The sequence below is a fragment of the Falco peregrinus genome, chromosome 1 (genome assembly GCF_023634155.1).
Source record: "Falco peregrinus isolate bFalPer1 chromosome 1, bFalPer1.pri, whole genome shotgun sequence".
NCBI classification, from domain to species: Eukaryota; Metazoa; Chordata; class Aves; order Falconiformes; family Falconidae; genus Falco; species Falco peregrinus.
Window position 1 is genome coordinate 129,662,225 of NC_073721.1, and position 25,248 is coordinate 129,687,472.

A 25,248-nucleotide genomic window follows, 5' to 3' on the forward strand; every position below is an offset into this window, starting at 1 on the left:
ATGACGTCTGGATCCTTCTCTGAACCAAATGCCTCCAAACAGATTTGTGCCAAGTCATTCATTAACACTAACCAACATTCATCCCAAGGTTAACCAATAAGAGACTTACCAAAGGTTCCATCTAGCCTGCCACTTCCCTTTTGAGCAAAGTAATTCCATACACACCATACTAATAGCTGAACTCGATGTGTGCCCTGTATTTTATATAGTACAGTTGCATGCTATCATCACTGCTGTGAAGTGTGGGATAAAAATCCCTTAATTCCCTTCTCACTTCCTTCACAACTCCAGGGGTTTTGATTTTTCCTTAAGTTGTCACCATTGCTTTTAGGTAGCTCAGTCCTTATTTTCATCTTAGGGAGGAGTGCAGCACCTTTATCAGCTTTTTTTAATCCTCTGCCCTCTTCTCCCTTTGCAATGCAGTCATTCAATAATTCTAGCACTTCTGATACTTGAGAAATACTACAGTCTATTCAACCAACATTATTAGGCTCTTTGCTCAACATAGCTGAATTCAATAACTGGTTCTAATAGTTTTTCAAAATTCATTCTCTTCATCGTAAAGTTGTTTCCTCTGCTATTTTAAAATAGACACACCAGGAAATCATTTTCAAGTTCTACTATGATTTCTTCACTGCTTACCAACACCAAATCCGTAAATAGTATCAAGTCTTTTTGACAAAGGGATCAAGCTGTCAGCTTCTTTATTTCCTCAAAATTTCCGCCTGCTGTTGATAACTGCCTCATCACAATTCTCTAGACATAATCTAATCCTATCCAAGGGAGGATCCAAGACAAATACCCAAAACCCCTTTTCACTGGGGGGGGGAAGGTGGCTTCTGGTACATACTTTGGGATACTCAGTCTCTCAGATACAAAGAGCATTTGTGAATATCAAGAGAGTCACTGTACTCACAGTAAAAGATATCTTCACAGCAAAATGCCTGCCATACGCAATTTTTCACCTGTTCGGCCTCTGGTGAACAGTGTTAAGTACTTACTTGCCCAAAGGAAAGCAGCCAGCCAGGTACCTACAGTGAAGAGTCAGACCCTGAGTGCAAGGGGAAGAGGCAATCTGGGCCAGCAGCCAAGCCACCAGGGCTCCTGGCACCTGTCCTCTGCTCAGTGGGAACAGAGACTTGCAGCCACCAAAATAAGCACCTAACAAGGGACTGCAATACTTCTGTCTGTACCTCCAAGAATTAAATTGGGCCTTCAGTTACATGCTGAAATATTTTTCTTTTTTAAAAAAGTGACCAGGGGAAGGTACATAAAGCAGTAGAGCTGCATTTTAGTCTCTTCACCATGAGGACATTCATCCCCAAAACTCCCCTCAGGAGGGACAGATGCTATCAGCCCTAATAAAATTATAAGGTAATCGAGATAAAGTTAGAAGCTAAAGCACTTCCTTTACTTATTTCTGAGGTTACCTGGTGTATCTGCACCTGCTAGTCTCCTGCCTCTATTAATCAAGCTTGTGAGACAGAGGAAAACAGTATTTAACATCTTTATTCTCCAAAACACATGCAATACATCAGAATCTGTACTCAAGTACTTCCCACACTACCCACTCCCATACTACAAACAAATCCACCCCAAAACACCTATTTTGCTTTCAGACACAGTCAAATTAGTGCTTCACCAATGGGATAGCCACAATTGAAGAACTGCCCTATTGCTTCATTGTAAGTGGAATAAATACCTGTAACATATCTGCCATGCAATTACTTCATGACAAAGCTGGCACAGACAATAATAACCTGTTTATTAAAAACATGCATAACAATACAAAAAAGCAACGAAGAGGTTTTCATGTTTTAAAACACAGAAATTTTCATCTCACAAGCTCAGACCTCACCACACTCAACACTTATCAAGAAAAAAGAAGCCACTTGATTTATCTGCTTTACTACAGGCAAAGTTTGATAAGGCTGCCTGTCAGGTCATGCTGACTCACGATGAACTAGGGTAAAACAGACACTGGCTAGGTACCGAAAATACATGCTATTAAGCAACTAAGTTCAAGCTCTGACTTGGTGTGAAATTAGGCACCAAAAATTGCACCCAAACATTACATCTTAGCAAGCATTAAACCCACCCAGACTGCAGGCAACAACAGGAATTTCCTGGGAAGTCTTCCTAATGGTTATTAAGAGTAAAAGAGACCAAATTTATACCAGTTCAACCTAAAGTAAGAGTACACCAAGAAAAAAAAAAAAAAACACACACAACACCCAACATTTAAGCCTCCAACAGTGTTACAGAACATGGGTTCACTTGGCATCAAAGAAGACTGCGTGTAAGCACTTTTACTTGGCACCTGCCCTGGCTCCCCAGTATGAGCAGATGCTCCAACCCCGGGGTCAAGCTCTGCCCGGGTTTAGCCCACACTGCAATGGGTGCACATCCACAGGCAAGCCAGCACATAAATTCAGCTATTAGTAAGCCAGAGGTTCCCAGACACAAGACTTCTTTTAGGTCAGACACTGAAGACTCAGCGAACGGACAGTGTTACTTTTTCAAGTAAAATATAAGGTTTGGGGGTTTTCCCCTTTAAATTAGTGTTTAATTTTTATTTTTTTTTTGTCCGATTAGAACATGCCTTTCTACCTCACCACAAACACTTCACAGTTTCTCAGCTCATTTACACTAGCACAATGCTGCTCTAAGTTTTGCTGGACACAAAGCCAAGCAAGTCTCAAAAGTGATTGCTGTTTTGAAAGAATAATCAAGTCTAAATTTGGGCTTACTGATCTTGTCATGTTTGTCTAAGCAAGAGCCACCTCTATTTTAGCAAAACAATGTGAGGTACAGCTAGCTCATGGCATTACTTCCAGCTCCATCGCTATCAAACTGATTGGTTTTCATCCTGGCTGCTGAAGTAATCACCTGCCTCTCACCCTTGCCTTCACCTATCACTTGCAGCAATGACAAAATCTTCAACACTAAGAGCCAGCTCTCAGCCTCTTCCCCAGCCTCCTGCTCCTGCCTTAACACCGCTGAGCATCAGCAGAGTGCTGCAAAAGGCTTCATGGAAGCTATTTGGTGAAGTAGTGACAGAAAGCAGCACCAGCTACTTGAGAGAAAGAGGTTTTAAATGTTTTTCTAATACAACAGGACATTATTCAGCAGCGAAATCGTGAAATATGTCTGCATAAGCAAGGATCACACATTACTCACAGGAGTAATCCTATAGAATTAAGATAAGTATTTTAATGAATATGTACCAAGAGTACATGTTTACCTGTGGACTTTGTAAATATTTATGTTTACTTAAAGTGTTTGGTTGGAAACTGTAATAGCCTTAACAATACCACCTCACACAGAAGCAGCTGACACCCTCCTTCAAAAAAACCCACGGACCAATTTTTTTTTTTTTTTTAAATTATTTACGGCAGCCTTAAACAAGCTTTCAGTGAGAAGGGAAACAAACCTATTGAATAAAGGGATGACATTTCAGTACACTTACACAGAGGTATCTCAAAGTGAGATGGAGGTAGCCAAGGAGACTGAACTTTAGCCTGACCAAAAGAACCAGCACAAGAAGCTCAAAGAAGTGAACAGAAGTTACAGAGAAGGAACTAAATCAGAATGCTTAACAGTTGTCATCAGACTTAAATAGCCTCAATGTAACTATATTTGTTACACAACGCTTCCGTACTTCCAACATTAAGTAAAAGAGGTCAATCTCAGGAAAATAAAGCAAAGACTAAAAAGCTTTGAAAAAAAAAAAAAAAAACTTCAGAAGGAAAAAAAAAAATCTAGGCCAAACAAAACTAAAGAGATACCTGAGCACCATCACTAGCTGAAAACGTTACATAAAGGGGGTTAAAGGTGTCCTAAATCCATTAGCCCAGAACAGCAGAAATATTTAAACTCCAAACCCATCTACTAGCAGACTGGAAATCTGTTCTCTTCCAGACTTGCACCGTGCATGACAGAATACCAAGCTACACTGACTCAGCCCATAGCACAGCACAAAGCGCCTACAGGCTGTTAAGCAGTACTTAACAATTCAACAGTACTACCAACAATTCTGTTTTACCAGCTAGAAAGCATCCTATCTTCTCATACCCTGATCATCAGGCAAAGGAAACAGTAATTGAAACCCAAACAATCCTACCAGGCACCAGAGTCCTCCTGCCCTCACCCCGACCCACTCATTTATGTCTCCTAACACTTCTTAAGACCAGCAAAAGCTGTAACAACCAGTAAGTCCCTGTACTGCCTTCTGATCCAGACTACTCTCCTAATACTCCACTTCAACAGAATTCTCCAGTTCCCTCACATTCTTTTCAATAGCAACAACGCACTGGAAAAAAAAACCAAAAAGTGCATTACCACTTCAGCTGGACTTGGCTTCCTCTGTATAATAATGAACTATAAAAAGTACCTTTACCAGCTACACTCCCCAAAAGCTAGAAATCAAAGATCATAAATACCCATAAAATGCTCTGCTCTGAGAGGGAGGCAAAATTCAGATCCCAATTGACACACTCACTAAAGAAAACCTAGAGCTGCAAAGATGAAGGCAAGGCAGATGCACTTTACCAGTACCCTTATTCAGTCAAGAACAGTGTATTCTCGGCAAAACTAACAAATAAACATCAGGAATACACATGCTAGCACTGTATGCAAGACCAACTAAACCCAAATCCAAAACAGCTGCCACACAACAGGAACCTGTTCCTGCTTGCTTGCTTTCAGAGCCTGTGAAAATGCTTCACCTGTATGTGTTCCAGCTGGAAGGCACTGCTTTGTCCAATGGGCAACTATCTTCCAAAACTTCTCTGAAGTCTAATGCCTAATAGGTATTAATATTAAAACAAGGACTCACTCTTAGCCAATAAAGGCTACAGAAAGGGGAACATTTAGAGCTTGCAGAGAAGATTCTCCTGGCACATACTGTGCATTCATCCACTCTCACGTTAATCTGATAATAAACATTTCTTGCAGCTCTAAAGCAAAACGTGGCATGCTAAGATGGCTGCTTACCTCTCCATCAGCTTCTCTTTATCCCAGTTGAAATGGCTAAGCAGTATTCGAGTGATAGTCGCTGGATTCTAGAAGAAAGAAAAAAAGAATAATAAATAATTGATTAACTGCTTGACCATGCTGGTCTACTATTATGAAAGCATCAAGTAGAGTTTTGAATACATACTGATAAACTGTGCAGACAATCAACTACCATATACTGGAGAGTGGTTTGACCTGAGAGATAGAAAAATTAAAATAAAGGAAAAGACCTATATAAAATGAGACTAAGATGAACACTTAGGAAACAGGTTAGTTACTGCTACCACAGATGCTTAAGTGCCAACATCTCCATGTAAACAATATAAACCGACCCCCACCCCCCAAAAAAAGGCAAGAAGGGCTAAATGCCATCCATCCTACCATTTCTGCCACAACCTCCACACCATTTGCAGAACAAGAATATTCCATGTTTGTCCTAGCCCCAGCCACCAAAACCCTTGGGCTGAAGACTCTCCCATTAAGTAAATGGCTGCCAATGTAAGATGACTGTCTTTTTGAAGTCCCCAGGTGTTCCTGAAGCACCTGGAGATCCAGAAAATACTATGCAACTATATAACTAAGGAAAGAAATACACCCTAGAAAGGTCAGAAATAGGATCAAAAGCTGATTTTCACCTGTGTACAAGTTTTTCTTCCAACTAAATCTGTATCATCAGCCAAGGATTGGGTTATATGAGCAGAAAAGCATAACAAAACATATAGCTTCTGTTACACCCGAGAACCATGGTTTAGCTCTCCAAATTCAGACACTCTGGGCTCAGTTTTAGAACCATTTACATGCAGAGGCAACAGTGAGCACTGAGAGCAGCTACATGTGCTTTGCCATTTGACACCAAAATGGAAGTTTGCCTTAGGGCAAATTTTTAGTGGACACTCTGAAGCTGTTGAAAAGTAGGACATAAACTAGCAATGTGATTTTCTGAGCCTGCAAGCTACAGCTACAACTTGAAGATGCCAAAAGCCAATGCTGCCACCCAAAGCAGTGATCCCACCCCATCCTTACCCTCAGCTGCACGCTTGCATGTCCTGCGCTCACCAGTCCATGCTAGTACAGCCATCTTATATTGCAATACTGCAAGTAACTGGCTTCAAAATGGATCTTTTTCTTTTCCTTCAAGTTGTTTTCTAACCAAATCAGCTCCCCACTTTATTTGATTGCCTGACCATACAAACAGCTGCATTAGCACATGGGAGAGGACAGAAAGGGAAAGCAGAACAGCATCTTTGAGCAAGTGACACCAACAAAACATTCACTGAAATAAAATTCACCGAAAAAAAAGTCCTAGGATCAAAATGTAAGCACAAAGAACTAGTCTTGTGGTTTATAGTATAAAAAGTGACACACCTCTCTTTCTGCAGCATGTTCTTATTCTTATTAATGCCAGCACACCTGTTTCAGGTGAAATTAAGAATTTCTTCCAGCTTAAAAAGCCCATGTGAACAAAAGCAGCTTTAGAAAGGTTAGACCAGATCCCTCATCCAGTCCATGTGGAGCCCTATAAACAGTTGGGACAGCAAATCTGCTACACAATACGGGGCAGGAAAACCAGAAACTGGTATTGCCAAACACACTACATTGTGAAAACGTGGCCACTGTCCATCTTTGAACAATTCTCTTAGGTGATATGGATCCATGCTCTTAACTGTAATAACACAATGAGGTGCCTGACTGACAACCACATGCGACTGGCCATTACAAACCAGCGAGGCATCACCCCGACCTTCAGCACACTAGTAAGAGTCAGCGTAACAGCACTGCAGCCACCTGCTACCGAGGCAACCCCATTTTTGGGCAGATTTATCCATTTCCTTGTGTTGAAAGCAGTGATGGTGCAGCTTCAGGACAAGCTGGACTAACTCACTGCTCTGATGAGTTATTTTCCCCTCTTAGTAGGCTCTCAGCCAAAGTAGCAAGCTGATACACCTCGCAGTGCAAAAGCAATGCAGATACACCCCGGTATACACCCTGAAGCAAGGGTCGACAGAGAGGCTCTTCAGGCAACAAGAAAGTCTTTGCAAGGAGCTACATCCTGAACTTCTGCCCTGGCAGTGAGGCCAACAAGTGCCCTGCCCAGTCAACACTGTTCAAGGTGCTACAGCAATGCAGCAATCACACTAAACCAGCATGGAACCCCATTTAAAGTTAAACAAAAAAAAAAAATCTGGAAAAGCTTTCTGATAGCATCAATCCCTGATCCAGCCCAGCACACAGTGGCACAGAGCCCATGCCAGCACTGCAGACAGAAGGGAACAAGCAGTTGAAATATTTCAATTCAGTCCTGCCACCAAGAAGCTGTATGGGAATTTAAGGGTCTCTGTCATCAAAAAGCTACTTCAGCTCCAGGGAGGAGGACTTCAGCCTCTTTCAGAGCTTTAGTTTTTGATCTTTCTAGGTTACTTTATATTTGGGTCTCCACAACACCTTTTTCTGTCATACTACACTGTATTATGCAGCAGTATCTAAAAGGAGCTCTTAACAGCTCACAAACATGCTTCCTAAGAGCAAACTAATCAAAGATGAAAATATAATTTAGTAACTGACCTTATTTCTATATTATCTTGGTTATGATACCAGCTCCTATAGTCTGTACAACTTTTATTTTAAAAATATTTCCATGGTCTAGGACAAGACTTGCCTCAAACCAGGGAATCTCCTGCTAAATATATCAGGCAGGCAGCACATACAGGTTTCTCTGTGTAATCCCTTCAGCACTGTCACATCTACAAAGCACATTACTTGAGCCCCTCACCCCTGCCATGCTCTAGTTACAAACAAGTTTCAGATAGTAAAGCATGCAGCTCTTCTCAAACATAAGGATTCTTCACTCAGCCCAGAGATCTGCCAGATGTAGAAAGAGTATTTCTTAATTTCTCAAGCAACAACATTAAAAGAGTTTTAAATTAGCCTGAAGTCTTGTCCTACCTTCTGCCACAGCAACCCACTTGGCCACTGTATTAAGGCTTCTGGGAATACCTATTAATCAATACGCTAAGAGACAAACGAGGTAGTGGTCTCTGGCTGACTTTTCTTTTTACAGATGACAGACAGGTTCCCCCTGCACTGAGGGGTAAGTTATTATGCCATATTAATAAGGAACTAGAGTGGTCTGTGGTGATTATCAAGTGCGACAGGGCAAATCCAGCAAATACTGCTGTCACCAAAGGACACACACTGTCAAGAAGAACAAGAGTCTTGTTTCATTTCTGGCTTCTCCATTTTCCCAATAGAATGGCACTGAAGCTTTCCAAAACAAGTTTCCCTAGACTAGACCCCTTAAGTATCCAAACATCACAAAAAGAAAGCTGTTTTGCCACCACAATGGCAGCATACGAAACAGCACGTTATTTAGGATTATACTCCACAGACCACCACTGTTGGCTCTGCGTATTATAACACAAATATGGTGTGAAAGGATAGCTTTTACTGGCTTGTTGGACTTTAGCTTCCTCTAGCTACAGCATTATTGGTTCAACATGTTAATTTAAAAAAAAAAAAAAAAAAAAAACCACCAGCAGCATGACAAGCTCCTACCAAAAATAGCTGGGCTGCCTGCTTTCTCCATTTGCCACATCTAAGATCTAGTATTTAAAACTTAAGTAGCTGTTTCACTGATGCAGAAGGCAAGGATTAAAACAACCATGCCTAGTTCACATGCAGCATGGACAGCAATACAACCTAAGCAGGCATTACACAGGGAGGACTGAAGACGGAGGGAGGCAGCACTTAGAGGCTTGGTTTGCATGTGAACCACAGTTAAATACAAATGAAAAAACCTCTGGCATTAAGGATTGTTCTAATTTAAGGCAAGGCACACCAACAAGGCACCAGGTAACAGCTGCTCTACATTAATTGCTTGCATGCACACACCTCAATTACTTGGGAGCAGCTTTGGAGTATATCACAGCATCTATCACAATGAAAGGTTAGCTGCTGCAGAGCAGCTATGTCCTGTAATTCGGTGATATGGGGATAAACCAAAATGATTTGATGTTTCAACCCCTATTTTGACAGTAGTTCTGCTACAGCATTGTCAACCCTGCCACTGCTGTACAAGCCCTTAGCAATCACTTTGGACACTCTGTGAAAATTAACAGAATATTTAAATACCACTAGATTACACAGCACTGATATATTAGTTTCTGTTCTGAAACTGGATGGGCTTCTCATTTGGCACACAGGATTATCATCTACAACTCTTACACCAGAAAGATTAGTTACAAACAGGCTACGATGCTGCTCAGACAGGATTACTACTTAGGCTCGAAGCTGCAGCAGGGAGAAGCATGCTTTTGCAAAGGGTATTCTGTTTACAAAGAAAATTTTTAATAAGTAAAGCAGCCAGAAACAGACTGCAAGCAAGGGAAAAGCAAACACATTCAAACGCTCTGTTTTGCTCCAAATGTGGTTCAATGAAAGGTCAAACAGCAGTTCTAATTTACAACAGCCATCTATTAAATTTTACATGTTGAAGCCAAGGAAGATTGCAGCAAGCCTGCTAATACCCAGATAGGAATGAAACCCGAGGAAAGCAGCCATTTTGTTGAAATTCTCAGGGCACTTTAAGAGACTCGTTGTCTCAACTATCTCACTAACAAAACATTCGTAAAAAGCTCTGCCCAGAGAGAAACAGCCAGTCCTTCAGCAGTGATTTATTTTTTTATTACTCTAACAAAGCAGCCAAGTCCCAAACGTGCTTCAGACTGATCCAACTTGACCACTGCTTTTCACTGGAGGTATTTATATTTACTATTGTGACCTGTATTGCCATGCTCAGGCACACCAATGCAAGCAGAAGATACATGGATGGGAAACCCTGCAAAGGTCTGGAATTCTCCACAGAAGCATTATCAATTGAAATAAAACTCCTTAATAGAATTTACTTGAACTGGAAGCTTGGTCACTAATACCTGAGTTGAATTCCTTTTGCTGTCAAAATAAGAAAGTATGAATTGGAAGAAGGAACGTGGATGCACTTAAATGTATACATGAATCATAAATGAAAGATTACTAGGACATCAGCTTAAATCAGAAATTCCAAGAAACCTAGTTTGCTGAATGACAGTTCACAGTACTTGATCCATTCATGTTTTCATCCATCAAGACTGAGCTATGCGGTTAATTCTTGCAGTTATTACAGAAAAAAAACCATATTTTAGAGCTCAGCTGCTCATCATATGCTGGGAGTAAGTGCCTGTTTCAATTTCAGCATTCACTGCGGATGAAAACCATCTAAGAACAGCTCAGGCTCAGTTCTCCAGCAAAGTCCTTTCCTACCCTCCTTGAAACGTGGTATTGATAAATTCTTCATTCTGTTTCTTCCCATTTCATGGCTGGTTTTATTGTCTAAATATGGCAGCTTTTCCATTTCAATGGTTTTCATCCCAGCTACAGCATCTGTAACAGTAGCAGAGGCATTTTTCAGACTTGGTACAGCAATACAAGTTTGACACCACTTCCAGTTTGGTTTTCTACACAATTGCTTTTGCACTCATGAATTTAAGTAGACACTCCAGAAACATTGGCTTTGCCCAAGCCTCAGACATCTGTACAAGGTTTAAACCTCAGTAACACCCACATCTATATTCCACAGGTATGTAAGTGGCACAAGACCCTATTTAAATTTCCCAGCAGAAGGAAACCGACTGGTTTCACATCAGTTGACAGCAAAGAATAAGAGTTGTGCTTGGTGGTGACATATCACACATGCTGGTGGAGGAGCAAAGGGCCATCAAAAGAACAGCTCAGAAGCTAACACCTGTCTGAAACCAAGCTGCACAAACATTTGCTCCACTAAAGTAGCATCTAGGGATAGCATGTCACACCACCACTGTAAATATTTGATCAAAAACCCAGCCTTTGCCAAAAGTAGAGCACCAAGTGGAAATTCCAGCTACTCTCTGAGCATATGCAGGATCGAACCTCCAAAGCTTGTCACCATGCACACCGTGCCACAGAAGGAAGCATTCATAAAATAATGAGCACGTCACATTATATGTTAGCAGGTTGATTAAGAGTAACATTTCCATGAAGTTTAAAAGATTTTTTGATAAATTAAAAAATACTTTTTGCTTGCCTCAGCTGTAGCTCTCATTGATGGTCTAGAGACCAGCACCGCCAGATGTGCTGCATGTTTTTCCCCACAGCTCTCCAGATGGCTCCAGGTCATGGAGGTGATGTGCAGGCAGGCATGCCCTAAACCTCAAGACCAAGGCAAATGGGCAATACTCAAGTGCATTATGTGCCACCACCAAACAGGAGCAGAAATCCCCCATAATTCTTCAATTACTTCAAAACCCAACAGCTTTGTACACCAACACTCCTTTCTGAAGGACAACAGCTCCTTCCCCACAGCACAGAACAAGGGTAACCAACACAACAGACCAGGCACCATACAGGTGCTTCCTTTGTCAGGTAATAACAAAGTGGACACAAATTCAAAATTCTGCAATAACTAGGTCTACTCCATTTTAACACTACTGCTCTCCACTTACATCCCTCCCAGCCCCATACAGGTAACCTTAGACATAAACACACGGAGTACAAAGTGTTTTAAATAAGCTTTTAGCTGAATCACATTACACCAAGACTGTAATCTTAAGGTTTGCATTGTTTTGCAAATGCACTAAGCAACCTTCATTTGTGAAGATCCAGTCACATCTGTCCTTTCAGGAAACAGTTATATGAAATCTTACAGCACAAAACCTGATTCCTAGCAGTTTAATAAAATTCCCAGGAACTGAACGCAGAAGACTAAATCTAAGTGTTGAGTACTTCCAGGATGTGATCTCCTAAAGCGGGTAACTTCAAACTTGCTAATTTTTAAACACCACCAACAAAGCACTCTTGAGAAGCTGCTGGAAAACTTTCATGTAATCTAATATTCCCTGACGCAATTACAGGCAGAAGAGGGCTGTTGTGAGAAGATGAGGACAGCAGCTAAATGGATCAGTCTGCCACCACCAATCCATACTCTCCTCCTCTGCCATCCCCTTGAGGCCTGGGAGAGAATCATACCATGGTACATTTCTGCCATCAGCCATCTCATGGTTTATGAGCCGTTCCCACACATACAGGTGGATATAAAATACTGCTCATCTTCCACACACCTGTTATAAAAAACAACAAAATCAGGACTGTTCAGTCTCTGTGCACCCACTGAGGATATCCTCTTCACATCCTACAGCCCCACTGAAGCCACACTAAGTGACTCAAATTACTCATCTCTGAATCACTCAATTTACCTGTTAGGACTGTTAATGGCATTTCCAAGCAACTCAGCATGAAGCCAGGGCACTTCCCTGTGATGCTGCCAGTCACTGCTGTCAACTGCTGTCCTTTGGCTGGCATTTACCACTTCACTGTGACTTCCAATTAACACATACATAGGCTTCAGCTTCCATGTTGATCATCTCCGTAGCTTCCTACATCTTTCTTCATCCCACTAACTTCCCTTCACACATCATCTCAATTTTGAAGATTAAGTTTCACAGAATTACTTCCATTACTACCATTACGTGATGGCACCAAATGGCAGCTTGATATTATGATCTCTGTTTGCAGTAACCTATCTGCACCTTACTGATTGTTTCTAGCTCTGAGGAACATAAAAGTAACTGCGGAGAAAACACTATTACTTCAGTTAATTGGTTCAAGAGACAGAAATGAAGCAGTCAGCTGCTTTAAGTTTTCTCTAAACCTTTTGGAAAGTTTTCAGGTTAATGATTAGGAGCTGCAACAAAGATCTATTGTCTAACAAAGCTTTTAAAATCAGAGAAAACCCCAACACTAAAGCAACAACTCCAGGATGAATTAGCAAATGTGGAAATGCAAAAACTGAATTCACACTGTAATGCTTCTAAACAAAAGAAGATCAGATAGATTTGCCATGCTTCTCAAGTATGCTGGGTAGCACAGGCTCTCAGACAACTACAAAAGCTCCACCACTAACTGAACACAAATTTACAACTGTATACGTGATACAATCAGGGAAGGTATTTTCCAATATTTCAGCCACAGTTGTTTCCACAGCAGGACATCTATGGTTTGATGACAGGATACGTTAACCCGAATTTTATACATATAATCTAAAGAATATTTTGGCTTTTACTTCCTTTTGCTGCAGTTCTGGAGTACAAAGTCAACCCTTTAAAGAGCAAAGACCCACAGGTACAGAGGCCCTGGAATTCGAGCAAGTTATGCCACTGTACACTCCTTGAGAACTATGGAACAAAAGGTCTTCAAACGTACTCACTTTCACAAACCATTATTTGCTTTCAATTATTTTAGGTTAATGAGTACTACTGTTTTACTTTCCCCAAAGGCAGAATCACACAAAGTACCTCCCTCCTCCTGGTGTCTCCCACCACAAGAAATCCCAGCATACAAGCAAAAGCTCAGCAAATCAGCCTAAGCCACACAAACCAGTTGCTGCTGAGCGACTATAGCTGACTTACTCTGAGAGAACCAGAGTGGGAGCACATGGGTGCCAGCATACATTTCAGAATGGGTTTATTCAACCCATTGCCTCCCACTCATGAATTTGCAAAGATCTGCCTTAAAAAGAGTAGGAGAAGGTGACGGCATCATTTCCATATAATTCTTCCAGTTTACTATTTCAGTGGTTCCTTAATAACTTCTATTGCAGAGGAAGAAAACAGCACACAGCACTGCAGCTAGGCTGAGGACAAGGCAGTATGAAAAGCCCCGAAAGAGTTCTCACTACCCTGAATGCAAAAAGCCTGCAAGTTCATCCAGGTAGAGTCCAGGTCCCTGGTAATCACCAATTTCCCCCTCACACCAAACCTGTAGTCAACATCCAGTGCCTCACAGTGCTGCTTCTGATAGGATGAGAAGTCAATGAAAGCAGTAACAGACCTCCTGACCCAACCACAAATAACACGTGAAGTCAGTCGCTTTCCCTGTTCATCCATGTAACAATACTTGCACAAGCAGTGTCCACAAAGCTATTTCCGTCCTCTTCCCTCTTAACATTATACACCACTGCTCTTCCAGATTCCCAGGCTCTGTTTCTCCCCTTGTATCATACATGACCCCAACTTTATGAAAGTTCTCACCACACCACACCATTTTGACCCACCAGGTAGTTACTGTACTGTTTCTATACATCTACCACAAACAGATCCAGCTCCATCAAACAAGATCTGTTGGTTTTCTCCAGATCACAATGCTTCTTTCTGCCCTTGAGGATGCTTATTTGATACTTTCAGTCCTGCATGGTTTCTCAGACCAACAGTCTCTAGAAAACGAGAAGACACACTGGTACAGTTTCAGTTCTTGTGACAAACCAATATGAAAATGCACTAATGCTGGGCCTGAAGGAAACACACAGTGTTCGTTCAAGAGGAATGCAAAAGTCCATTTTGCCACAGAAAGAAATGACGCTGAATGAAGGCAGGAGTTTAAGTGACTGGGCAATACGTACCAAAATATCTTGGATTAGCCCAAGAGCACAGGTTGGTCAGAACCAGGTAAGAAATCTCTTCCTTTGAACAAGATTTTAGACACACCAAGGAAGACTCCAGAAACCCAGAATGGCTTAGCTATGCACCAACTCTATTTTTGCCTATGATATAAAGTAACAGCTACTTGGATTATTATTTTACTTCAAAATATGGCTGCAACAAGGCAGGGCAGTAAAGCACACTCTTCAGAGCCTGCTCCAAAGAAGCTGCATCCCATCACCACCAGACTAAGCAGCAGCTCAGAAAGTATTTATTTCAGCAGCAACACAAGCTCATGCAACCGCAGGCTCCTGAGCCTGCCGTTGACCACCCAGTGATGGAAGTATGACTGCTTGCACAGCTACAAGCAAACCAGACAAACTGACTTGGGTTAAGAGGGTTGCTAGTTTATTTTAACCCAGAGCAGGATCACTGTGTGGCCAGACAGCTGAGCTGACACAAATCAGACAACAGGGACTTGCTTCCAAGAAATCTGTGAAAGTAGCCTGCTGAGAGCCATGTGTCAGGCACAAAGTTGGGTCTTACCTGTATCAACAGACTCCCTAAATCTTCCTGTCCCAAAGACTTTACAGCAGATCAGGGCATAACTTGATGCAAGTTAGAGCCAGAGAACCCGCTTTTCTCCTTCATTATCCCACCAGCAACTTTAGCTTACATCTCAAAAAACATAATCCAGAAACACTGTTTCTCATCTTGAACAAAAACACAACAGTTAGACATCTTTCTTCCAAAAGCTTTCTCCATTTGCAAGACAAATCTTGGGGGAAATGGCTGCTCAAGAGTGCAGTCCAACTGCCAAGAGCAGGACCTAGCCCTGTCTATTATCGTCGTTACAGTTTGAGGGCCATATTCAGCTGGGCTACCAAATGTAAGATTTTAACAGTAAACTGTGGGAATATCACCAATCTCTAGAGATGTGTCCTCAATGTAGCAACATCATGATCCTGGAAAGACAGAAATATGCTTTTTTTTTTTTTTTCTTTTTTTTTTTAAAGTCTTCTACTAGTCAACACTGGAAAGACTAGAAGTGGCGTATGTCAGGTCAGCTACCCATCAAGCTGATAAAAAGAAAACAACCCAAAGCACTGCATTTGGGTTTTGGGGGAATGCTGTCTTCCATTACTCTGTTTCTGCATGAACTATCTATTTCTAGGACAGTACAGGTCTGCCAATGTGAGCTACAGAAACTGTCCCATTCGCAGGCAGAAACAGACAGTAAAGGAACAAAGCTGCAAGAGGAACTGTAAAATTGCTTTTCCCTTTAAATAATTTTGTAGAAGTCCTAAAATGCCTCCAAAAAAAGCCCTCCCTTCTTTTTACTCACTTCAAGATGTATCGGTGCATTAATTTCACTCTTTCACCATAGTCAGCAGCGTACATTACCAGATTCTAGTCCAGAGCCAGAGTCACTCATAGAGCTATACCCATTTCACAGACCTGATGTATCTGTAGGAAACTGGCACTGTTCCTCCACATCAGGTAGCAAAACTGCTGCCTCTGCTATCTCCAGTTTCCAACAGTTCACACAACATAAACAACAGGCCATCTCAACCCTGGCCAGTGAACGACTTACTGATCAGCAATACCTAGGACTTCTGCCCTCAGGATAACAGAACTTCACTTTTGCTGCTTTAAGCACATTCAAAAGCATCACATGGTCAAAAGGCACCAGACGGGCAGTGTTCAGAAGATGCTATTAGCAGATCAGCGTAGGTATCCGAAGTTGTACTTCACCTTTGTTAGGGACCTGTACCACACAAATCCTGCAGCCACACAAATAGGCTTTGAGAATTTACTTTTTTTGATGGCACTTTTACAGACAGTATCTTAGAGCACAATATACAACAGCATACTGCGTGTCCTTTTCAAAAAGGCCAAACCATTGCTCTGTTACTGGACCTGTTATCATGCTTCACTCATGAAGATCTGCCGTAACAGAACAGTATCTGACCAAAAAAATGTCTATTCCACTTTAAAAAGCCCCACACCTGCAAAGTCCTTCCTAGGAGAGTATCCTATAAGTTTTTCATGATATCAAAAAACTGTTCCTAAGATGACTTGAAGAAATAATGACTTTATTTGTAAATACTAGTATGCCATGTAAGTGTGTAGAAGAAACCTGGCAAACTCTGAGATAATGAGAACATTTTCCTGACACTGAACATCACTGCAATACTAGGAAGGGTAAATTCCCAATAATGTCTGTTCTTTTTTCCGTAGAAAATTTCCATCACAGGCCAGTCTGTAGGCTCAAACATGTGCCAAGAAAACTCCTCATTGATTTTCTGTGTGAAGTTTTATAAGTTATCTGCAAAGGTCTCAAATTGTCCTTTTGCTGGTCTCAAAGGTCCCTCCAGATGACGACTAAAGAAAGGGTGTGCTCTCTTTAGACAGTGTGCAAGCAGAGGATCAGACCCCAAGGATGTTCAGCATAAACACGTCCCCCAAGTGCTTGTTAAAGTCTCAAGTTGTTCAGTGATCTGTCTCCCACCTGCTTTTGTACTGGGCACTGGTGGAGAACATCTATTCTATTACAGTATGCTCCAACAAAAAGACAGATGAGCTGTTTATCATAGAAGAAAGATACAATCCAGCCAAATCGTACATCACCTCAAGACAACTGCCATTGAGTCAATTCCTCAAAATCACTTGTTTCCAGGATAAGCCCCGACTGTGAACAGCACTTTACCCCAAAGTGCACTGCCAGCACAAACACATGGTTCTTCTCACCCAGCAGTTACTGCGGTGCTTGATTACACAGCGTTTTCCTCTTCTGACAAGAATGAGAGCAAGAGGACAGGCTACCTCATGCAGCAGAAGTCAGAGCTCTGACATGCAGGTACTTGGGAAGAAATACTCACTACGCCAAAAAAAAAAAAAAAAATCTTAAAATAACATGCCTGTGCAGCCTGTGTCCTGAATTCTGACTTCAACTTCTGAACATTGCAATTAACATTTTCCAACAAATACACAGGCAGGAAGAAGAAAATGGTAAGGTACGGTAACTTCTTCCATGAATACAGTGAGGTAGCATCCACAAAAAAATCATTGTTAAAGATGAATATGACAACAAAACAAAAGCCATTCCAATTAAAAACTCTCATGGCAATGTCCAAGTTAACTCAAATGTATTTTGATACTTGGTCACTCATAGCATGCAACTGTTAACCCCTTCAGAGACAATGTGACTGATGAGACAGGCTTAGCTGAAGAATTTTTAGCCAGCAGCACTTTACGAGAGCATTAGAGAATTTTTATGTTGAAAAAGAATAGTCCTTAACATTCTTACATTTCACCTTTCTCCTCCAGGCCCCATTTTGGTGAGCACCCAAGCACTAGGTGTTTCTCTTCAGCTCTCTGTCCCTTACTGCTTCTGATTGTGTCCCTTCCTCAAAGCAGCATCCACTTTTACAAACCATTCCCTCCCTCTCCAGCACGCTTCACTTGGAACAGAGGAAATTTTACCCACTCACTGAAGCATCAACACACTCTCTACAGTACTTTAGGAAATAAAAAAAACACCTCCCTTGGGCTGTCTTCATCCCCCCCATCACTGCACAAAGACCCTAAACTCGTTTACTGTCACATATGCCTGGCTAAAAGAAGCAGTTGGGTGCACCACACTGTACCTCAGTAGTCACTCACCATTCAGCATAGATTTAACAAGTATCCCCACTTAGCAATCTAGCTCCGTATCTGGATCCCAGTTCTTACCGCCACCTTCTCATTTTCCAACAGCAGATCCTGCCCTGTATCATCTCTGCATCATTCAGCAGAAATACGGATGTCTTGCCAAATTGCAATGCAATACAAAACAGGAAGAGCTTAACCCTCTGAAGTATTTTCTGGTAAAGTATGTTCTGTACACACAGTGCCACCTTGACTAATGGGCAGTAAATCTACCCCAGCGATGCCTATATCTCAGTCTACAACTCTCAAGCAAGGAAAAAAAAAAAATCAGCCATCTTAACACTCAAACTACATAGGCCCAGGAAATAATTGCCAATGCAGCAGTGTCTTGCGGATGTAATCTTTGGCAACATCTTTACCTTGGCAAAAGCTCCAAGGCAGGTGTGGTTATAGCTTATATCACTTCCCTGCACAAAAGCAGCTATACCTGCAAAAGCACTTTTTTCTGCTGGCAGAATCTGTATCTGCACCAAGAAAATCTGCCAGCATCCTCTTCCCAACAAGCCTCTTCTAGCTCAGACCATTTTTTAACTATGACTTTGCAGTTCATTTACCACACTCTGCTCATTTAGCCCGTCTTAGTTTTATAGCCAACAAAACAGAGCCCTGGCAACACTATTTTATAAGCTGGTATTTCCGCTACAAGAAGTAATTTTGACTGTTTACACCCCAATTTTTTTCCTGAGGGCTCTGCAGAAGCCACCTTTGAAGAAAGGAAATTCTGGAGGCACAAAGAGTTTAGCAATTCTCTTGTTTGTTCTCATTCCCATCCTTTAACAAGATATACCTAAAATTGTAACTGCAGTCTCTAATTGCTGCAGGTACTTTTAACCAACCACCTGAGCTCTCTTGAGTTAAGAGAAAATACTCTGTTGGGATTCAGTACAGAAATAGCAAAACACAAGTCATACAGCAGTGAGGGAGAATAGGAAACCTGCAACTTTTTCACCATTTTCTCATTTAAGGGCTTTGAAGACTTGCCTCTACACAAAGCTGCACTCATTTAATCAGAGGTATTTCTAAAGCAGTTTATTTAAACCAGCAAGAACATGCAGGCCCTCCAAAGTAGGAAGCAAACCTGCATGTGCAATTTTGTATTTGATGGACGGTGCCACTAGCTGACAAGAATATCACTTGTTCCTTTCCTGTTAAAGTATTACTACCCATCATCAGACACTTGGCTTCTGCAAGAGAAAAAAACCCACCCAGTCAGTCCTGCTTTAACACCAATGTGAAGGCTAGCAATACAAATAATTACACTAATGACTGGTGGATAATTAAGTACACTGGACCAGCACCCAGCCTCTTCCAAATCACAGCACTGTCTGCCTGCAGATAGCCTGGCAAGCAATAGCAGGACACCAGTCAGGGGAATTATGCTGTGGTACACGAGAATGCCTCCATCCATCCAAATGATCACAAAGTCTCCAAGCCCCCTCCCTCCAGACAGTCTCAGTATCAGCCATCCCAGGCATCCTTACAGACAACTCCAAGCCTTCACTCTCTGTTCCCCTCCTAGAAGCTATAACCCCAGCTAAACAATAAGCATCACATAGGAAGGTAGTTCACAAACAGTAATGACCCAAAGTAGATGACAGATTCAGAAATTAAGAAAGCCATCCAAGAAGCAAGCATTTTACCAGTTTCTCAAGGATAATACCAGTTTCTGCACAATCTCTGAACAAATTTCTAGTACCTTGTTACAGAATCCCCAGCTGAAAGCAAAGTATCTTACATTTCTAAATCGCAATAGTCCAAGACCTGTGTCATGTTACACCATCTTTGCTGTCACACAGAACTACACTTGCATTTACTATCAACTGCCATCATCCAACAAAAACATATAGCAGAGTACATTTGCAAGTATTAATTTCAGCACTTTTAACAATACTAATAAAGAAGTTTCAAACACATTTTACCAAGTAAAATAAAGATGATTGTTATTACAGAACATGCGAGTGTACATACAAAATATGTATAAATCAAAGACCACCACTTCAGTTTGCTCAGACAGTAGTAATTGTGACAACTGAAAGGCTAACTATCAAAACGAATGTGTTGGACATATTTGTTCATCATATCTTCATAACACTTAGAAATTGTTACTTTATTTTCCTGTATGCATACTACGCGGGATTTTACCCCAAAGATCTTCCACTTCACACAAACTAAACTTCATATTAACAGCATCTATTGGGATCACTTATTCAGGTGAAGAGGAATACAGAATGAGAACCTGCATTCTTCACTTCAAGGCAAGGACTTACTAGAGCCCGTCAGAGCTCCAAGAAGAGAAATGAAGCTGCTAACCATGTGTTGGAGTGTTTTTCTTCCCATCCTTTTAGTAACAAGTTGCTGTTCAGTCTAATTTTAATATATATTTATCAGCAAAGCTCTGTCACTCTGAACACCTGCTCTGGTGTCTAACCTCATCAGGCCTTGAGAGGTTTCTCATCTCGTTATCCCCTCAAGACATGACTCTCCCACACACTCTCCCTTCTTCCCAGAAGGGGTCCTTACCTCCTCTTCTTTCCAGACACCATCTCCTTCCATCTCCCTATTTCTCAGATCCCAGAGTTTGACTGCAATGTAGATTATCAGGAGTCCACTTCTTAGTAAGTTATTGTCCTTCAGGAAAGTTCATTGCAGGGGAGACTGTTTACTCCTGCGAATTCTCATGTTTTCCCCTAATTCCTCTCCGCCAGACAAAAGAATGCTGGTTGCGTTTGTATTCTGCTACACAAGAACACACCAATCCAAAAGTTATCAGCTGCAGAGGAGAATCAAAGTTTTGAAAAACAATCTGGAATGCTCTCAAAAGTTAAATACGCATTTATAATTATACATGCACCCAAAACAGGGCACAGGTTGTCTTCAGGTGTAGATTTTGCTGACAGTACAGAGTTGAGTAATTCAACTACCATCACTTCTGGTAAGTGGAGCAAAGCAACTGCTTGCAGGGTCAAACAGTGGGCTGACTGATGATAGGAGAGAGTAGGCACATGTAATCAGAAAGTTCAATGATCCTGTTCAGTATTTGACCCTCCAAACAGCTGTACCCATGCAGTAAGGGAATGGGTACTGCCTAAGCTAAGAGCAACATGCATGTCACCATACCACTATTTCAGGCTGCAGGTGCACACATGTATACACCCCTGCGTCTCAAAAAGCACAGCTTGGGATGAGCATCAGATACCCAAAGAAACTCAAAGCACCAGAACAGCTTGAGTTTGCTGGTGTTTCAAGACAAGCAGCAATGGGAATCACCAACAACAGCCCATACTGCCTTAGCTCAGAAGACAAAAGAAAAACCTAAAAGGAAGTTACCCAGAGTGAACTCTTCACTATGCAGCTAACTATTTCACCAGCTTACACACACACATCAAACTGGCACAGGAACAGCAAAAATCACGTATGTCCCAACACAATTTTTATATAATGAGGTTGTTCAAATAGCAAAACTTTCCAGAGCCACAGAGGAAGTAGCTGGTAAAGTAAACAGGTCAAACGCACTTTGCCAGGGTAGCACGCTCACATAGCTTACTCAGTGCACTCCCTCAAAGGTTGGCCTAGCTTACTAATACCAGGCAGGAAACAGAAGCCTTCAGAACCACTTAAAATTTTCATTTATCTTGGAAGAAGGTCTCTTCATGCTTCCTCCTTAATAGGAATAGTCAGATATTAAGTTTAAAAAATATACAGTCCTTCTACTAACACCTAGAGTAGTCAAGGGGTTTTGCCAGTTGACTGTTTTCAGGTGCAATTATACCAATTCTTCTGGTTCTACAGGACTTTAACTGTGCCCAAGCAGAACACTTCTGAGCAGGAACTCCTACTCAATCCCACCTATCTGCTGGAAAACAGAGTTTAGAGTCTCTATGCCTTATCTGGTGAAATAACACACAAAACATTACCCCATGAAGCAAAGATAATTTTTCTGAAAGATTGTAAAGGCAAAAAGCAAATATTCAAGCTTTTCATTTCCAACATTGGGGATTATTTCCCTCCAGCTCCCAAATCCCCCAAATCACAAAGCAATCAAAGTGTGAGCTTTTATTAATTAACGTGCACCCTCCACACACAAAAAGGCATGTTCATAGTGTTACAGAACATGAAGGGTGCCTCAGACTAGGAAGTCATACAAAGAACCTTGTAGGTTGTAGGAAAAACCTTTCCTCTGTCACACCTTTACATTTCAGCCACAAGTACTTTCCCACAAGACCTAATTTTGAAGCAGACAGCCAAGACCAGATCCTTGCACTGCTCATCCCTGGAAATGAGAGGTGCTCTGGGATGTAAAAGTTCTCAGGAAGATGCAAAAACAAGAATGCTTTAGAAATGGTTGTGAGGAAGGAACTTAACATGCCAGCATGAATAAACAGGCATCAGCTAGAAACCCTCAGTAGCTCAAGAGAAGACCAAGAAGCCAAGTTTTAGGCAGTACATCAGCTACCACCCAGTTACTCCTAGATTATGACCAAGAACCACCTGCTCATAGGGCTCAAAATTATTCCGCTGTCCCTAGCAGCAGTATTTTGTTCCTCTCCCCAGCATATCCACAGAGGACTACAACCTTTTGCCGTCACACAGACATGCCAGAGCCTGGCAATAAGGACAGGCATACACCATAACATGGTCACGGAGAAGTACTGCTTGGCACTTAAGCTGTCTGGGCTCCACGCTTCTCCAAAGGAGGACACCAAAGGGGTACATGTGTCCCTTTCAAAGCCAATTCTTTCAGACTTCTTGCCTTCTTTACTAGGCAGTTGCAATGCCTACCAGGCAGGTGCCCCACCACCTCTCAAGCACTGCCCAACACAGCTAGCAAGACCATTGGCAATGCCAAAATTCACAGTTACCAAGCCACCTGTACAAGGCAAGCCAAAATGTTCAGAAGCAGACAGCTAAGTTACAATAGGAAGACGTCTTTTTTTTTTTAAAAAAAGTATTCAAATGGCTTATTAGCCTCTTCCTTGTTGCAAGGGACTTAGACACCACTGAAAGTTAGCTACGTAAGACCTTGGATCTGAAAAGATTCCTGACATTTGACAGAAGTTTTCAGTACCTAAAACCAGGCGAGACTAGATGCAGATAGTGTTTGAACCACTGTATGAATGTAACACTCAAATACAACTAACCACAGTGAACTACTCTGAATACCAAAAATAATTACTTAGCATTGCTACACCATGTAAACAAGGGACCTCTTTTGAAAGACTGCCTGTAGTTATACAGACATTTTGAGTTCTAAAAAGGCACCAACTCATGAAGTACAAACACTACCAAACTAAGTTACATGTGAAACTCAGCTACTGAGGAAGCCTCGGGTAGCAAAGTTTTCAAAGCATTTATTCCAACAGTATTTCCATCACAGCTCAAGATTAAAAGCTGAGAACAAGCTAGGGAATCAAATACAGGCCAGACAAACTCAAGGTTTTCAACATTCCCAACAGCAAACATCTGGAACGGTGAAGATATTTAAATACTATCATAATTTCCATTATCAAATTAAAAAAAAAATTTCTGCAGCTCACAGAGAGAATTGGTCACTTCCTCATCACGCTGGAGCCTCCTGCACCAGTATCCTTACACAAGCTTGCCAGCCCTCTCTCAAACATGCAGGCATCTGTATTCTGGGCTGCACTCAAATGCACCATTTGACATTACTGAGTAGCTACAAACCTTCCACGTGTGTTTTACAATAAACAAGGCTGCAATTTTCTTGCAATTCCTGAAGCTACTGAATGACTTCATTAAATTCAGCAGCATTACATGCTTGTATACACAAAAAAGACTCCAAACATTCTTTATGGCTGCCAGTAACACAGCACAGCCAGTCACAAGAGAAAATACCACTTGCAATATTTTTAGATCCTTCTAACTACAAAAGTAATAGAAGACTGGAATCATGACCCTGAACAGGTAAGTTACAGGTCAAACTACATGGAGAGTTCAGTTACGTCCCCTGGAAAGTCACAGCTCTTTTGAAAAATTCTGGATTCTCTTCCCAGTTACCAGCCAATAAAAATGGACTTTTCTAAGCAAAGCAATGACCAGCTACATTCTCCAGAAAGAAAAGGCTCTTATAAATTATTTCTGTATGAAAGCCCTGACTCACTACTGTAACACAAGCACAGCCTGGAGATCAGCGAGCACTTCCTTGAACTGCTCTATTACATCTGACACCAAACAGCAGAATCACATTCTTGTTTATCTCGTTCATGGAGTAAAGGGGAAGAGAGATTATCTGCAAAATAGAAAATTGAGCACAATTCAACAGGTACAGCACCTCCTCAAGTGGCACAGGGAACTACTTTTAATTTATGAGTTAACGGCATCACTTCAAACAGATGTTGAAGTCTTCCAGGTCTCGGTTTAATCACAGAAAGCAGAGACTGTCAAACTGAAGTTCTGTGCGCCATGCTCCTAAATTTAACATTGCTTGGCAAACTGCACTAAGCAAAAAATGTGAAATATTTTTTGAATAGACAGAGGACTGCCCTACAATTCCATATAACACCACAGGAACATAAAGAGCATCCAAGGTTTGGGTGTTATTTCCCATTATGAACTTTAACTCACGCAAGGCTAAAACTAAGGACTCAGAGCTAAGTATAAAAGCATAAGCTATAGTTTCATTTTTAATAATGCTTTAACACTCAAATAGCCATTGTTTCACATAAAGGACTGTAAATGCTGCAGTTTCAATTATGACTTCTCCGTAGCACAACAGTTTCCAATTTATAGCATAAATAACAACTCTATTTTGCATGGCAAGTATGGACTGACCTACTAAAATTAAACCCACAGGGAACAGCTTAACTGTATTTACTATTTGTTTCTTGCCTTTAGAAATAAGTGTTTAAAAGTAGCTAAAAAACAAACGAGTGTTCTCAGTTTCACTTTGAAAACATCCCCAATACAGGCCAGTCCCCACCTGCATCCACCTGGCCCCTGAGAGAAGGCTGCCTTGTTGTGATTTTTGAAAAATTACATTGAGACAAAAGAAACCAGAGTCAAATGTTTTCACTCATGGCCA

General features: G+C 41.4%; 1 protein-coding gene across 6 annotated transcripts in view; it reads right to left on the reverse strand.

The window, feature by feature from the left end:
- Window positions 1-25,248, reverse strand: part of ARIH1 (ariadne RBR E3 ubiquitin protein ligase 1) — a 61,340-nt gene that overhangs the window by 30,494 nt on the left and 5,598 nt on the right. For all 6 annotated transcript variants that reach the window (XM_055818701.1, XM_055818697.1, XM_055818689.1 and 3 more), the window contains exon 2: window positions 4,996-5,063. In XM_055818701.1, the coding sequence (XP_055674676.1) occupies window positions 4,996-5,063 (68 nt within the window). The remainder of the gene's footprint in view (window positions 1-4,995; window positions 5,064-25,248) is intronic.